The 17,593-nt window shown below is 40.2% G+C and overlaps 1 protein-coding gene across 5 annotated transcripts in view; it reads left to right on the top strand.

Moving 5' to 3' along the window:
* Positions 1 to 17,593, top strand: part of CARMIL1 (capping protein regulator and myosin 1 linker 1) — a 4,434,936-nt gene that overhangs the window by 4,113,176 nt on the left and 304,167 nt on the right. For all 5 annotated transcript variants that reach the window (XM_044067077.1, XM_044067074.1, XM_044067073.1 and 2 more), the window contains one exon: positions 14,343 to 14,760. In XM_044067077.1, coding sequence (XP_043923012.1) covers positions 14,343 to 14,760 — 418 coding nt within the window. The remainder of the gene's footprint in view (positions 1 to 14,342; positions 14,761 to 17,593) is intronic.

Here is a 17,593-nt window from a genome sequence, read left to right as displayed (position 1 = left end):
ATCCCCATTAAAACCCAATACTTATTTACTGAGGGACTTTAACCATACATCAGTAAAATGGCTGAGCTATGTTGTCAGTGGTCAGTATGCCCAGTGCTTCTTTCAGATTAACAGTGCTATCTTCCTTGTGCAGATTATTTAGCATCCTTCTAAGGGACTGAGTACCTTTGATCATGTTTTGATATACAAGCCTACTAATTGCCTACTTCCATATGTGTCATCTTCCCTTGTTAAATCAGATCATAAATCAAGTGACTGTTTCCTTTAAAATTGGTGATACTTCCTGTGACGCTCATGCCCTGGCCCAGCAGTCAAGGATCATCAATCCTCACCACTGCACCAGTGAGGGGCATCTCATATAAGAGGAAAGGATAACAAATACACAAAGTAAAGTGCAATTTCCCTTAAGAGCACACAGAGATCACAGTCAGTCCGGGGCTGGTCGCTCCCTTGCTCTCCAGGTCCCCAATAAGACTCCCCATTGGCACAGCTATAGGGTCCAGATCTCAGGCCTAGTGGGCAAGCTAAAACCTCCAGCACCCTCTCTGTCCAACCAGTGCTTCGTGTCCCTGCCCAAGTAGCTGACACACACACATACACACGTGCACACACACACACACACGCACACTTTGAGAAGAGTTTATATAACCACACAGACACTCCTGGGGAAGGGTGGCACAGGTTCTCCAGCTGTGCCCCATTTTCGCAGGCTATACGGTAGTACAAGCTGCCACCACCCACGCATATTTATCACCTACTCAAAGGCCCTTAAAAGGGTGTCCAATTATTACTGTGCAATATTATTATCCAATTGGTAGTATAGCCCATCACTAAAGCTATTAGTGTGGCTTTGTACAATTTTACCAAAGGCATGCAAGTACTTTAAAGAGCTTAAGTTATCTCTACAAAAACAGCCACAGTTGAAAAGGTTTAAAAATATTTAATAACAAATAGTCAAAACACAAGACAATACTTTTTACTGCACAGTGCGAGTCAAGACTTCAGAGATCACAGAAAAGTACTTAAAATAATCAGTAATACAGTTTTGACATCACAGAAAAAGTCTAATCTTTCTTGTTTCTAGCTATTTCTAAGAGAAAACACAAGTCTAAGATAAACTTACATATAGAACGAAGGCAGTGCTGAGTTGGATGGTCAAGACAAAAATTTTTAATGCTCTCTGATTTTTTTCTGTTTTTAAAATCACATTCCTGGCTCGCATTACATCGTTCTTCACACTTCTCTGGGTTCCCAGGCTAACAGAAATTACATTTACATTTTTCACCTCTGGGCAGAAACAAGAGCAATAAAGGACATTTATGCATGCAAATTCTGGCCATTAACTCTGGACGTTACAACAATAGCAAGAATTCCTTTATCTAGACCGGCCGGAACCATGTTTGCATCAAAGGGTCCCAACATGCTTTACTTGGTCAGTAGAGTGCACTGTTGTTAAATTTTTTTCAGTTCCACATGTAACACTATTTTTACCATTTAAGACAACAAGCCTGTGGTTTACATTAATATTTACAAATGACAGAATTATCTATAAAATTCTGTCTGGCTAGGCTGGCAGCCTTCACACATCCACTACAGATACTTTTGTGCTTTGGAAAGTTCTCAAAAACAAACTGTCTTCAGTTACTTTGTTGACCCAGTTCCACTGTTATTCTTCTTTAATGGATCCTGTTGGTAAAGCTGGAGCCCATGCTTCTGATTTGTACTCACTTACATAATTGTATTGATAAGGCACTCCATCTGCACAGATATAATGAGTAATTTAAAAACAGGCCCCTGTTGTGGAGCATAACTTAAGTCATATAATGAGATAAATAAATGACTTGATGCTTTTAAGAAGTCACATTCTACCTACCTAAAGAGCATATTTAAGCAACCTAGTAAGAGTTTAAGAGAACCATTTGAAAGCTCAAAGATGAATATGAACTTAAAATCATTACTGCAACCAGAAATAACTACAAATCTTTATTTATCTTTGTCAGGAAGTTAAGAACTAATACCCAAGAATGTTTGTAGGTAGTCCATTTTAGTATTGCCCTCTAATACCATACAATTTTCAGACCTAGTCCTCAATAACACTACCCTCACTGACCCAAAGGAAATGGCTAATGTCCTAGATGACAAATTTAGTACATATTTACTCCACCAACCATTATATTCCAGAGATTTCACATTCCCCTTTTCCAACCACCCCCATTAATTACCATGGAACAAGACTTTTGTAGCCATCTCAGAAGCAAAGCACACTCATCTCTGGTCCCAGATGACATACCGGATTGCCTGAGTAATAATTATTAAATATGGTTTATCTGATCCCCTACTTAACTACTTCAATCTAAGTTTTTCCAGTGTTTGCATTCCTGAAGCCTGGGAAGCAGCTACTGGAATGTCATCATGTAAAGGTAGGCCAGACATAAACCCTGGTAACCACAGAACAGTTAGCCTTCTGTGTAAAGCCATGGAATGTATAATCTCAGACCTCACTAATCTGGGCATTGAAAAGCTCTTAATGCTGGACCCTCATCAGTTCAGTTTTGTCATAGAAAGATCTTGTCTCTTTAATGTCATTACTGTCTCTGGAAAAGTTACCAAAGGAGTGGATAGGAGATGTGCAGTATACATGGCATATGTGGACCAGGCCAAGGCCTTTGACGCTATTCTCCATTAAAGCATTATCAACAGTCTTGTAAATCTGAATATAAACCATTGTGCTGTGCAGTGGATAGCTAACTGTGTAAAAGTTGCCAACATAATCTTTTTGCCCAAAAATAGCCAACCCCACCCACCTAAATGATTACAGGCCAGTGCCCCTTGCATCAAATGTAATGAAATGCTTCGAACAACTGGTTAAAAGTTTTTTGACTATAGTACTACCCCAATCCTTTAACCCGCTGCAGTTTGCCTACCATGCAAATAGATCTACTGCTGATGCCATTTCAATGGCACTTCACCTCACATTAGAACATCTTGAAATAACAACTATGCCAGGCTGTTGGTCATAGATATTCCTATGCAAGTTATAGCAAAGCTAATCAACCTTGGCATAAATAAAAGGCTGTGCAACTGCATCCTTGATTTCTTGACTGTAAGACATAAAAGGACCTGTGCTGGTAACAACACTTCAGGGAGTATTACAATCAACACCAGAGTACCCCAGGGCTGTGTGCTGAGTCCTGTACTGTTCACAATCCTTAACCATGACTGTTCTGCGAAAGCTAGCAACAACCACAGCATCAAATTTGCAGATGACACTACAGTGGTGGAACTCATAAGTGGTGATGACAAGATTGGTTATAGGAATAAGGTCAACTCCCTGATTGAGTGGTGTAATAACAACTATTTGGACTGGAGTGTCAGTAAAACAAAAGATCATTATTGACTTTAGAAAAAGCTCTGTCATGCACCTGCCCCTCAAGATCAGTGGTGAAGAAGTGGAGAGAGTCCAAACTGCTAAGTTCCTGTGGGTACACATATCAGAGGATCTTTCTTGGAGTACAAACATAGGCCAGCTAATTAAAAAAACCCACCAGCGACTACACTTCCTAAGAAGGCTTAGAAAAGCAAAGTCTCTATGAATGCTCTAAATACCTTCGACAGAGGAGCCATCGAGAGCATTATCACTGCACTATGTGGTTCTGTAACAGCACAGTGGGTGAAAGGAAGAAGCGGCAAAGAATAATGAGAGCAGCAGAAAATATTGTGCCACTAGTCTTCCTACCTTACAGGAGCTCTTTGAAATGAGATGCATGTAAAAAGAGGTCTTGCAAAATACTGAGTGACACTTCTTGTCCAGCATATGGTTGGTTCACTACACTTGCATTTGGTAGAAGGTTATGGAGTATCTGCTGCAGGACCTCCAGATTCATGAACAGTTTTTATCCAGCTGCAATAAGACTCTGCAGTGCAGACGTAAATCTGGATGTATCAAAACTGTCATAGATTGTTACGATCTCATTCTTATCCTTTTTCCCAAACAGTAATTCTGTTTATTTATTGCATACTAAAATTAATATATTCTCATTCAAGTGCAATTCCAATCACTTCCCTATGTGCAATATTACCCCTTCTCACCTCTGTGTATAGTTTTCTTGTGTGCAATTTCAACCAATTTCACATTTGTGTATAGTACTTTTCTTTTCATGTGCTAGTCATCTAGTATTCCGTGTTGTTCAGTGTATTTAAATGGTGTACAGGCAAGTGCGTCAGCTACCTAGACTTTTACTTTTTGTAATACAGTTATTGCTTTTTTTTTTGTCTTTAATACGCGGTGGTACAGCGATAGCATTGTTACCTCACAGCAAGAGGTTCTCCCGTTCGATTTTCGGCTTGGCTTGGGAGTGCCTTCTGTGTGGAGTCTGCATGTCCTCCCCACGGTTGGGTAGCATTCGAAAGACATGCGTGCGTAAACGGGCGTGCCTTCGTTGAAGGTTGGGCATCGAGCTGGCACCTCGGCATTTCATAAAAATCTACTGCCAATCATTAGCGGACCGGAGTTCCGCTGTGGCGACCCCTTACCAGGAAAAAGCCAAAAGACAAACAAGAACAACCGATCATGTCTTTTCTTTTTGTGCATGTTTTTTTTCCAGTAAAAGAGCTGAGACTCAAAATTTCATTTAGGTAGTAGTTTTGTTTCCTAAATGACAAAGTTTCTTGAATTTTTGGTTTCCTGGTAGAATCCATGCGATTAGAATTGCAGGTGAAACATCTGAAAGCAAAACTTTTTCAGTGGTATACCCAAGGGCTCAGTGTTCTGCCATCTCCTATTTCTCAACTTTTAGGCCATCAAGCCTGGCCAATGGTTATGTTGAGTTCATAGATGACTATAAATTGAGTGTTATTTGGTCTTCTACTGACTTATAATTGCTCCATCGTGGCTTAGACCATGTTAAAAGTTGGTGCAAGGACAGTGGTCTCAAATTAAAATTGAAAAAATGTAATATAGTCAGTTTCTGTAAACGTCATTTTATTTTGCTATATTGGTAATGCACCCTGCCAATCAGCCACTGCTGTTCTAAAGGATCTCCTTAGGCAAAAAGGTGACTGGTCCTCCCAGCCTCCTCCTCCTGAGGAATCTGTGTTCCTGGAGGCTTTTGGGACAGGCCCATCTACATTCTGGGTGTCTCCCCTGGGTGGATGCCCTGATACATTTAGTCTCCCGATGGGCCTGGAAGGAACCAGGTATGGTCGAGCCTATCCCCAAGCTTCCCAATAAGATTCCCAGCCCACCCTCTTGTCATCCACATTGGAGCAAAGGTGTTCCAGTCATGAAGAAGGAGCTGGCCAAACAAAGCTCCACTGTCCATATGCCAAACAAGAAGTCTTAGGCAATGGACAGCCATGGAAAGCACATCTACTCCTCACCTACCTTCATTCTGAGGTTGTTAGACTGTTTGGCACACTTCACCCATTTGTAGAGAGATCTGTTCAAGGAGCTAATCAATTCTGTTGCAGAGACTATGTCAGAGGAGTAGTTGAAGAAGGTTTATCCCCAACTGGCTACTCTCTCCTCCCTTGCTAATTCCTCAATGAGGTTGATTTCACACACAGCAGTGGGCACCTTGCAAACAGCTGATGCAGGCATATCTATTAGCTGACAGGCCTGGATGCAGCTTTGTGACTTTGTGGAGCCCTTCAAGGCGTCATTCATAAATGCCCCCTTTGACGGTTCCTCTTTGTTTGGACCATCAATAAAAGACACACTAACCCACAGTGAGCAAGAAGGGAACACCTTGTCTGCCGTTGGGACCAAGTTTTCTACCCCTCAGAGGATTTTCTCAAGGAATCAGCGAGGAGGGAAGAAAACTTGGTTCAGAAAGTCTCAAGGTTCTTTTCAGGACCTGCGCAGGGACAAGTCCTCCATAGGCAGAGGAGGAGGTTTTAAAGGCAGACACCATCCTAGATGCAGAGGGGGTCCGCAAATCAGGGTTTCAGAGAATGCTTTCCCAACAGACCTTATCAGCGCTCTTGAAGCTTGACTGTTCTACTCTTTAGGCAGTCGGGGGTTGTCTTTGCACTTAGATACCTGGACAAACATAACAACCAACACCTGGGTGCTAAACATTATATTCAGAGGCTGTTGCATTCCCTTTTCCCTTTGTCCTTCAGATGCCAGGAGGAAAGCTCCTACGTACAACCCAGTTAGAGGGAGTACGCTATTCAAGAAGTCTAAAAACGTCTACAAAAAAGAGTCATCCAAAAGGTCCCAACCAAACAGAGGATTTGGAAATTATTCTCACTTCTTTTTAGTGCCAAAGAAAACAGAGGCCCTGAGACCTATATTAGACCTCAGCAATCTGAATCAGTTTGTCAAGAAGTCAAAGTTATGAATGGTTACGGTTCAGTCCATTCTGCCTTTTTGTGCGCAAGGATGGTTGGATGTGCTTGGTGGATCTTAAGGACACATACTATCATATCAAAATAGACAGACACTCCAGAAGGCACTTGCACTTTTGGCTGGGAGCCAGTCTCTACCAGTTGAGAGCACTGCCCTTTGGACTCACCACCGCCCTGGTGTTTACCAAATGCTTTTCAGTGGTAGCAGTTCATCTGAGGCTAAAAGGATTCCAGGTTTTTCCCTGTCTGGATGATTGGCTTCTCACTCTACCAACAAGGCATCGACTGCTTCAGTCCAGAAACTATCTAGTAAAGATCTTCAAACATCTAGGCATCCTGATAAATCTGGCAAAATCAAACTTTATTCCTTTGCAGAACCTAGAATTCATAGGAACACAGTTGAACACAACTACACAAGTGGCTTCCTTACCGAGGCAACATATAATGTCTCTAAGACAACAGGTCCAGGACTTTAGATATACCTTCTCCACTAGCAAAATTAATAATTCAGGCTCTGAGTTCATTGGTAGCTGCAGTTGTTCTACTCCCATTAGTGAGGTTCTTTATGAGAGTACTTCAGTGGACAGTAGCAGTTCAGTGATCCATTCTCTACCAAACACTTTAATTTTCCATAAAACTGTCTTTGATCTGCAGGAATTGACTACAGTGGTGGATGCAATCAAACAATATATTTCTAGGCAGACCTTTTTCCACACCCGATAGCCACGTGACCACAGACCCTTCCCAATGTGGGGGGGGGGCATTACCAAGGAAAGGTAGTCCAAGGCACATGGTCATCCATCAAGACCAATCTGCATATCAGTGTCCTAAAGATGAGAGCAGTCCTAACGTTGCAAGCCTTTCAGGACATTCTCCCTCTCAAGATGATTGCAATTCATACAGACAACATGTCAGTAGTCTGGTACATCAACAAACAAAGAGGAACCCATTTGTACCCATTGTGCAGGGAGGCCATGAGAATTTGGGAATGGGCCATATCTTCAGACCACTTTCTAGCTGCAACACTCATCCCAGAGAAAATCAGCATCCTAGCAAACAGACTCAGCAGATCTATTCTGACTCCTCACGAGTGGTCCCTCTGTCAGTCAGTAGCAAACAAGATTTTCAGCCGTTGGGGCCAACCTTTTTGTGACCTCTGCCTCTCCCCAGACCTTTCAGTGCAGCAAGTATTTTGCTCCAATTCCTCTGAAAGGAGAGTCACTGAGGATGCTCTAGTCCACAGTTGGCCTCGGGTCTCATTTATCCTTACCCTCCTCTTCCTCTGATCCCAAAATTTCTACAGGAAGTTTGCAAGTTGAAGAGCTCAGTAATCCTCATTGCCTCTCTCTGGCCTTGTTAGGTATGGTTCCTCTTTCTTTGGTCTCATCTGAAGCATCTGCTTTGGATACTGGATCCCAGACTCCCTGCACTTCCAGTAATTGCAGCTCAGCCCTTCTGTCCGTGATATAATCCTGGCCTCCCAGAGGGCTTCCACTAAAAGGGTCTACAACAGTAAGTGGAAGAGATTTTCTATTTGGGCCTCTAAAGAGAATATTGACCCTTTCTTGGCTCCCACTTCAGATATTCTCCTTTTTCATAGTAATCTTTTTCAAGAATGAGCCAGTTTCTCTCTCATTAAGCTTCACTTGGTTGCCATATCCAGTTTTCATGCTGGAAAGGGATCTTCCTCTCTTTTTTCTTCCAGGTTATGCAAGGCTATCTTGAAGGGTATTTTTCTTCTTCTGCTTCCAATTAAAGAATCTTCTCCCCTTGGGATCTCATGCTAGTGCTGCAAGGTCTTACCCAGAAGCCCTTTGAATTGGTGGATAGTTGCAACATTGCATTTCTTTCCTGGAAAACAATTTTTCTAGTAGCTATTACTTCTGCTAAAAGAGTATTGGAGCTTCAAGCTTTGTCAGTGAAACCTCCTTGCATCGTTTTTCATAAAGATATGGTATCATTAAGAACAAATCCCTCCTTTATGCCTATGGTAGCCACGGAATTGAACACTAACCAATCAGTTCAGTTGCCAGTGTTTTCCCCAATTTTTCAAACAAAGGAGAATGTTTTGCATCTTCTAGATGTTCACAGGCAATTACATTTTTATCTCCACAGGACAAAAATGTAGGAAATCTGATCAAATATTTGTATTTTCTCAGCAAACCATTCAGGTTAGGCAGTTTCAAAGATTACTTTAGCCAAATGGATTACGGAATTTATTTCCTTCATTTATTCACAAAAAGGTATTCCTTTACCTTGACTACCCAAGGCTCATTCCACCACATCTATGGCTATTTCATTTGCCTTCTCTTCCAAGGCCTCAATTGATGAGACTCACACCTTTGTCTCTCATTGTCAATGGGATATTGTTTTTAGAAGCAGGGCATCCTTTGGCTCAACCATGCTCTGGCATATACTTCCTTGAGGGCTGCTCAAGAGTTACACAGCTGGGGACACTGACCCATCAGTGAGGAAGAATGAAAAGTACATCATCAGATTTAAAAGTTATGTACTTACCATAACTGTCTGTATTGTCCATTTTCATTCTTCCTCATCTTCCTGCCAGCCATCCCCCAGCTTTGTGCCTTTGAGAAGTTCTTGGAGGAAATTCAAAATCCTTAGGTTCTGGGTTTGAGCCTCGATTCTTTTCTATTTTCTGTACTATTACTATAACCTGTTGAGCTATAGGGCAGCAAACTCAGTCTAGGAAGTTAGAGAAGGTGTGATGCAATATGGGAAGAGGGAGGGAGCTTGAGACTGTGAGCCTAAGTCTGGAAAAAGCGGTCAAGTCAGATCTGAGCCCCATCAGTGAGGAAGAATGAAAATGGACAACACAGATACTTAGTTATGATAAGTACATAACGTTTAATTTGGCAGTATTCTTTCCTACAGTTACTAACAAGGGTGAATATATATTACATGTATTGGATGTCCACAGACAATTATGTTTCTACCTACGTAGAACAAAAGACATCAAAAAAGCTGACCAATTGTTTGTTTCATTCACAGAAGTAAAACTGGGAAAACCAGTGGTCAAAGTTACTTAGTCTTGATGGGTAACTAATTGTATTTCATTTGTTTGTAATAAACTTGGCATTACCCTATCTAAACCATTATAGGCCCATTCAAGTAGAGCCATGGCCACTTCCTCAGTGTTTCAGTCCAGAATATCAATGCACAAAATATGCGCAGCAGCTTGGGCTGCTCCCATTACCTTTATTACTCATTACAAATTGGATCTGGTCTCCAGAGGTAGAGCATCATTTGGTTCAGTGCTCCGGAATACCCTTTCTTGATTCCATTCTGGAATTCAGGTAGCTGGGGAATCTGTCCCATCATTTGAGGATAGAATGAAAATTGAGAACATCAGATAAAGAAGTTATGTACTTAACATAACATTCCATCTGTGTTATTCATTTTTATTCTTCCTTAACTCCCCACCCACCAACCCCCATCCTGTGGAAACTTCAAGAATGAGCAGTTGCAGGACAGGGCTTTACTATATAAACTGAGCTCCAGATGTAGCCTTCTTCTTATTTGACAGCAAATATTTCCTTTCTAATAAAATCGGAAAACAAGATCTGAGGTACTTGGGGTTGATGCATTATGGGTAAGGGAGAAGCTTGAGAGTTTTTGGTTGCTATGAGTTTTAGCAGCTGCCGATTTGGATGCAAAGGATTGGATCCGAACCTATCAGTTGAGAAAGAATGAAAATGGACAGCTCAGATGGAGTGTTATGGTAAGTACATAACTTCTTTACAAAAGATTAGTCAGGATAAAATCACTTTAGCTATCCAATCTAGACACTTTCTCTGATGCCCTCCCTGTGGGAGGAGTAAAGACACCTTGTTGAAGTTTCAAGTAGTTTATTTAGTTAAGCAGGTAGATGGCCGAGTGTCCTTGTTCTAACACATTACATTCAGCAAGTCATTTTTTTATACAGGTGGTTACAGACAATGGTGGGAAGGGTCCAAGGGAGCTGATTTGAGGAAAAACTGGGAGATAGAAAAACAAGGAGCCAATCTCAAAGTTTAGAGGTTAGTTCCGTATTTGAATATTCCTGAAGGACCCGCAAGGGTTTACCAACTCAGCTGCCTGTGGAATCTCATTTTTAATTGAAAGGTTTTTATTTTTAACAATCATAAAAAGAGAATTCACACATCACAGTGCACCATGAACAACCACTATAGAACTGTATTTAAGAAAACATTTTCACCTAAGCTTCATTGGGTCCATTATAACAGAGTGGTTTGTAGAACGATTTGTAGGGCTCTTGACAGACTTTATTAACCTGTTTGTATCACATGCAATATGAGTGGCTGTGCCTGCCATTGTGGGGCTCATATTCCTTGAAGCAAATTATGAAAACTTTATTACATAACTTCTTCCAGTCTGACTTATATTTATCAATGGTTGTGTCAGATGTAATATGCGAGGTTGTGCCCACTTTTACGGGGCTCATATTTCCTGAAATACATTGTGAAAGACAAGTCTTTTCTTTTCCAGCAAAAAGGATTAGAATACAATTTTTTAAGTGGCTCATATACATGCTTTATGTGACCAGTCCCTGTTCTTCACAATGAAGACAGAACTTTTTAAATGTAGGGGAGGTAGTCACCTACAGCCACACTAGGTGACTCCCATTTTTTGAAAAATAAATGCATCTTGAGAAATAGCTTACAGTGGAAATGAGTCACAGCGCATATTTTTATTCATGGATGTGCACAAGTAGTAGGAAAGTATACTTGCAGTTTGGGACCTCAGAACATTTTGTGCCCATGGAGTGAAAATCTATCAAGTGGTGAACTGCAGACTATACAAAGCCTTTACAAAATAAATATGTCAGATCTTCTTTGAGCATAGGCCTATGGTATAAAGAATACAGCAGTCTGAAGTGGAGTCATGGGATAACAATTTTCACTGTACTGCAAATTACACAAATTTTGTTAAATGCATATCGAGTGGTGGGTCTATATTATATAGATGAAATTTCAAAGTCTTGAATGCTCACATGAGTGGAAATGCAGGTAATTGAAATTGCTATTGCGAGAGGCTGCGTCCTCCCATACCCCATGCCAAATATATATATTCCAACTCCGAGATCACGCTACAGTGAGGAAAGGGCAAATTTTCTGATCTTCACTGTACCACGATCTCACAGTAGCGATTACGAAGAGTGGCATTTTTGACATCTAAGCTGTTCAAGATTTAGATTTTTCATCGATCTAATAGGGACCCAGAGTGGCTTGAACTTCTATGCCTGGTGGCTGTAGGGTATCCACAGTGAAGAGGTGAGTGCCCCTGATCTCAGAAGATGGATCTAAGCTAAGGAGGGCTGTTCTGATTCTTCCTGTCTTTAGGTTCCAGGTGGTGAAGTCAGTGCAAAAGAGGGCTAGGTAGCTCATTTTATAAGCAGACTACTGGAATAACTACTGGGGACGGTGTTGGTTGTCCATGTCTCCAAGCTTGGTGAATTTAGCTTTTGGAAAATGGTAGAAACAGGAGGATGATCCTCTCACCATAGTCTGTAACTACGTTTAAATAACTGACCTGTTGAATATAATGCATTAGAAAAAGAAACAAGAACATTCATCCATCTGCCTATTTAACTGAATAAACTACTTGAAACTTCAATAAGGTGACTTTGCTCCGTTTGCAAGTAGGGCATCAGGGAAGGAGTCTCCTAGATCTGCTAGCTCAGGTGATTTTTCTGGACAAATTCTTCATACTCTGTTTCTAGATTCTAAAAAGTCTTAATTCCTCTTTACTCATATTTCATCAATACAATACCCTTACTGGCAAGTGTTTGTCTAAACGTATTACTCAAATTGAAGGACCTTAGATATTCCTAGCTAAAAATATCAGTGCCCTCAAGAGTTTTAGTTATTAGGATAGACTTGTAGCCCACACTCTGTGCTAAGCCTCTTGTGTATTTCTCCTTGGGAATACGTGTCTATCCTTATGAGCTCTGAAATATCTGACCTTCCTTGACCTGTTGCTTTGTAGAAAAACAATGCTGTCCAAGTACCAGGTTAAAGATATAAAATCCTTCATCAGTAGATGAATAAGGGACTCTGGTGTGATATATTTTTATCCCAGTGTGTTCCCAACCTATGGAACAAGCTTCCATTGTATGACAAGCAGAGTAGCACCCTTACCACATTTGCGGTAAACCTATTGAATGGGCAGGGTTACATTATCTTCCCATTTTATCCTTTGTTGCCCTCCTAGATGCTAGAAGGAACTTTTGAATATGGGTTATTAGCCAAGGCTTGAAATGGTCTGCAGACTGATTGCCCAGTACTTACTATGACCTGTACTATGTAGCAGTGTTTTGTCCCACCTGCCCTCCATGTATGTATCTGATGTGTGGTTGGCATTGTTTTGCAGTAAGACCAAAGTTAACATGTTTGGCTCATTTGGTTTACTGTACATGTTTTTTTTACTTAATTTGTTCACTGAGTAATTGCATAAGGTATTAGTATTTTAGGATGACCTTGCAAGACTGGCCTAGCAGAATGCAAATTGAGGAAATCAAACTTAACATTTACAGTCTAACGCTGATTAACAGCTAATGACTTAAACCATCTAACTGTGAAGCCAGACTCCAGTTCATGATAAAGTTAGCCAATGAGTCTTGTACGTTTTGATTTCTTTTAACTTTTGTTGACAGAGCAACATTTTTAGATATGAAAATTTGTATCATCACACTAATAAGTCACAGTCTTCAACTTGATCCTTCCATCCTCAACCCCCCTTTTTCCCATTTTGCATATGGGTTCACTGTGTCACTTTCAACAGTGACAATCATCTCGAGCCAAGGTTTAAACTGCTGGGCGGCTAGCCCTGCCGCTGTAGTTCATCCATGCCACTCACTCGCACACACACTTGCACCTATGCCCAATTTAGAGTGTCCAATCCACCTACTGCATGTCTTTGGAATGTGGGAGAAAACGGGAACACCCAGAGGAAACCTATGTGACCGCAGGGAAAACATGCAGACTCCGCACAGAAGACCTTCATCCAAGAATCAAACTGGAGAACCTCTTGCTGTGAGGTGACCATGTTAACTGTTGCACCACCGCGCATATAGCTGCATACATTATTTTGTTATTTTATTGACATTTCCTTTTGCATTTATTTCTGTTCATCCCCATTATGCGTCACACATTTCTTCTCATTTCCTAGTGCACCCTGACAATAGGAAGGCCATTAAATAGAGCTGAGGGGAAAATGGCAGTTGGATCATTATTATATTTGGGTAGCAAATGCAGATATGAGGTAGTAATGACTGTGAGCTTCATGCAAAATCATACCTGTTGAAGGACAGCAGGTCATGTCCCAGAATTCTCCTTCAGACCGTTAGCTTGGTTTAATTTTAATATTCTCCAACTTAAAAGTTTAGATAAACTGCATCTGAATTTTTAATATATTAGATGAGATATCAGGTTTACATTCAGTTGCTAGAATGACCCAAGCGGGTGTCACAGTTGCTAAAGCATAACATCGCATTTTCAGTTGCTCATATTTCTTTCATTTGACGCGATTGTGATCCTGTAGATCATGTGTTTCTGCTTACTAGGTGGCAGAATATCACAGCATCATCCCAGAGAAAGAGCTCAGACAGGTTTTATAATGTCTGTCACCAATTGCTGCCTCTCTCTGAATCTGAGAGTGAGGATAAAGTTTGTTGTAGTTCATATTGCTTGTGAGTATGAAACTAATTTCATAATACTCATGGTCATGTAGTATGAGCTGTCTTTGCCAAGATGCGTGATTTGAAGAGGTGTAGCAAAACTTGCATATTGTACAGTATTTGAGGAGTTTTTTAGTGTAACATGCTGCTGCTTACAGAAGGGATTGTACTGATTTCTAGTACTAAAACGTTACATATTAAGGTAAATGGTTAGAGTGGAAAAAAGAGAGGCTTTAACATTTGCAACCAGAAAAATACAAAGTAGTTTCTAAATGTGAACCTTTTTTTAAATTAGGAAATCTTTAAGAAGTTTGGAATCTCAGGAATGTACTGAAGGAGAAGAAAAGAAAAAAAGGGACTCAAGAAAAAGTGGTTTTCTTAATTTGATTAAGTCTAGATCTTCAAAATCTGACCGTCCACCTCCTACAGTAGTAAATGAAGAACCTGCATCACCTAAAAGTGCTGTCAGGAGTCCAGCTCCAGACGTAAATAAAAAAGAACTAAAAGCAGCTGACCATAATGGCAGTGCAGAACAGAGTGAGGAGCTAAAGACACCAGATTCTCTTGAAGAACATCATCCAGAGGAAGTTGGTAAAAGTGATAGCAAGAGCAGCCCTCAAGGTGGACGGAGGTATGGAGTGCAGGTGATTGGTAGTGGACTTCTAGCAGAAATGAAAGCTAAACAGGAAAAGAGAGCGGCCTTTGCCCACAAGGTAAGCAAAATTCACAAACACAACCAGTTTTATTTTAAATGTATGCAGTCATTTACTAGCTATGGGTTATAAATTCATGTTGTAAATGAAAAATAAAATAGCCTTTCTGAGAAGGAGTTTTCCATTCACAAAGAGTCTTTAAGATAGAAAAGCCTTTGTTTTTAATCTTTTGGGTTCTTTCTGATTTAAAAAAAATCATTACAGGCATCAGCTGTAATTGTTTTCTGTTTGCATTAGGTGTTTGTATCCCAGTTTTCCCCTAGGACACGTACTGAGTAGCACCTGTTTTTTATTTATTTTTTTTTTATAATTGTATTTCTTAATTGTTATTTAGAAAGAGCAGCATTATTTTGCTTAGGCTTTAGAACTGCAAAATAGTAGGCTGTAGCAGGCATGTTGGAGGCAGATCACTGTCAAAACTAATGAAATTCATAACATTCTGGAGCTTGGAAGGAAACATCTCCTTGTGGTTTTAAATGTCAAGGTTTCCTTCGTATGGCCATGAGGAAATGTATTTCACGTGACTAAAACTATAGAGACCAGACTCTGGTACTTTGATTTGCATTGATTCGATCAACAAGTTGTCAGGTTTATTCTATTTTCTTCTATCTAATAAAAAAATAGCATTTCTTGTGTACTGCTGCCCTTGTATTATCACTTACTTTTCACACCTTCCATTCCTTACTGTATAAGCACAGCACTGGCACTTGCAGAAGTTGCAGTTTGGATGAGAAAATGTATTTTTAGTGACTGCTGCTGGAGATGCAAACTTTTGTTTGTTTGTTTATTTATTTATTTATTATTGTTATAAGTGTTTGTGTGTTTCAGGACAAGTGCCAGTATTTTATTCATGGTTAATTTAGAAACACTGGTATGGCCAAAATATTCTTTTGAGTTGCAAATCATAAATCTGATACCATATGATACCATTCCCCACTTAAGAATCATAGATAGATTCACCAAACTAGGCATCAACCCCTGTATCACTAGATAGGTTGCAAATTGGCTCACAGAAAGTAGCAGACTCCAATTCACACTGCCGACTAGTCATGAGTGGAGTCCCACAGGGTTCGGTCCTGGGTCCTCTCCTGTATGGCATCTACTTCTCAGAAGTCCAGGCCAACACTGGGTGACTCTGGCTGACCAAGTTTGCAGACGATTGCAAGCTGGGAGTCATTATTAACTCCCCAGGCAATGCAGATATTCTACAGAAAGGCCTCACTAAGACAAACAACTGGTGTTGAAACCATGGCCTTGAGCTCAATGCCAAAAAATGTGTCCTCATCCCTTTTGGAAAAACTCAGTCCCCACAAATTACCACATCGATGGTCGTTCACTGAACAGTGAAGGCGTTATAAGAGGCAATTCTATGGGCTAGCCTTGTAAAGGCTCCAGGACCATTAGTGTAGTACACACCTATAAACCTATGAATGTATGAAGATGAGTCAGTGTCAGGGGTATATTCTGCATTTTATTTGTACCGTATTACTCTGACATAAAAGTTATAAAAATAGACGTGAAATTAGTTGAATAATGTGGCCATTTTAGAAAGTTTTATCTCAGTTTGTCTGTGTAACTTTTTGGAGAGATCTGATTATAGAATGTATGATGCCATGATATGTATCATTGAGTTTTTCATTTTCCAGTTTGGACTTTATCCTTTTTATAGTTGCAGGGGAGCTGGGGCCTATCCCAGCACTCAGTGGGTGTAAGGCAGAGAACTAATAAGGACTTCCAAGATGGCTTGCCCATTGATAAACAGCGTAATTTCAGCTCTACCACTGTGAAAAAAGAAACTGAGAAGTAAAAGACAGTGATATTGTCAGTTTGAGTAAACTTCAGTTATCGGCTAATAAGTACACTGCCTGGATGCCAGCAAAGAAGAAATCTGGAGAACCTGAAAGAAAATCAACCAGAAAATGTGAAGAGAAAACAGTGGTTAGGAAAAATCATGCAGCTTTTAAGCAAAAAGCAGTTCAAACTTCAGCTTTGGTACAAGAGATGGCTCCCAGTAATTCAGTGGAAAAAATAAATCAAATATACTCATTATGAAACACTGAAGGAGTATATCAACTCATAGGAAAAGGCCAGAAAAAAAGAGAAGAAGCTTTAAATTATCTGTTCAGATGAGAGAAGAAAACTGAAAAAAATCACAGGTTAAAATAAAGAAAAGGCAAGCTGAGTATGGGATTTCTCAAGAAACACTGTTTCAAAAAATGATAGAATTAGAAGACAAGTGAGCACAGAGAAAACCCGGGACTTTCTGCTGTACCAGAGAACCTGGAAGGAACAGACAGTATTATTTTTATGAAAGCACAGATAAGCAAATGGACTAGTATTCCACAGCAGGTTTTAATTGAAATTGACACATCAAGTGTATGCTCCAAATGTGGCCACAAGAAAACAAACAAGACCTGTAGTAGTAAATATGCAATCATACCAGCAGCAAGAGATGATCCTGACAAAATTGCAGAAGAAGGAAAAGTGTTAAAAATGGAGTGTTTGTGGAAAATGATTATTTACTATACATCAGGTAGAAGAGAAATACATTTATCCCAGCAGTTGAGAAACGTTGAGAGGCAGGTGTGAGATTCAAGCTGTTGTATCCATGTCTTCAGAATATTTTTTTTTCCTGGAGAATCAAAGACATTTTTTATGCAGGACAGGCTAAGGAAGAAATAAAAAGGTTTATCCAACATAAAGTGAGTGAGCAAACAGAAGGAAACTGTGCTTCTCATTCTTCTGACAGTAAAGCTCTTAGAGACTTTGCCAGTGAAACCGTTTCCACTCTCACAATGGAAAATGCTTGAGAGAGAGAGAAAAAAGCATAAGA

The sequence above is a fragment of the Protopterus annectens genome, chromosome 3.part1 (assembly GCF_019279795.1).
Source record: "Protopterus annectens isolate FY-2018-M chromosome 3.part1, PAN1.0, whole genome shotgun sequence".
In the NCBI taxonomy this organism is placed as follows: Eukaryota; Metazoa; Chordata; order Ceratodontiformes; family Protopteridae; genus Protopterus; species Protopterus annectens.
The sequence above is the reverse complement of the archived record's forward strand: the minus strand, read 5'-3'. Positions and strand labels throughout refer to the sequence as shown.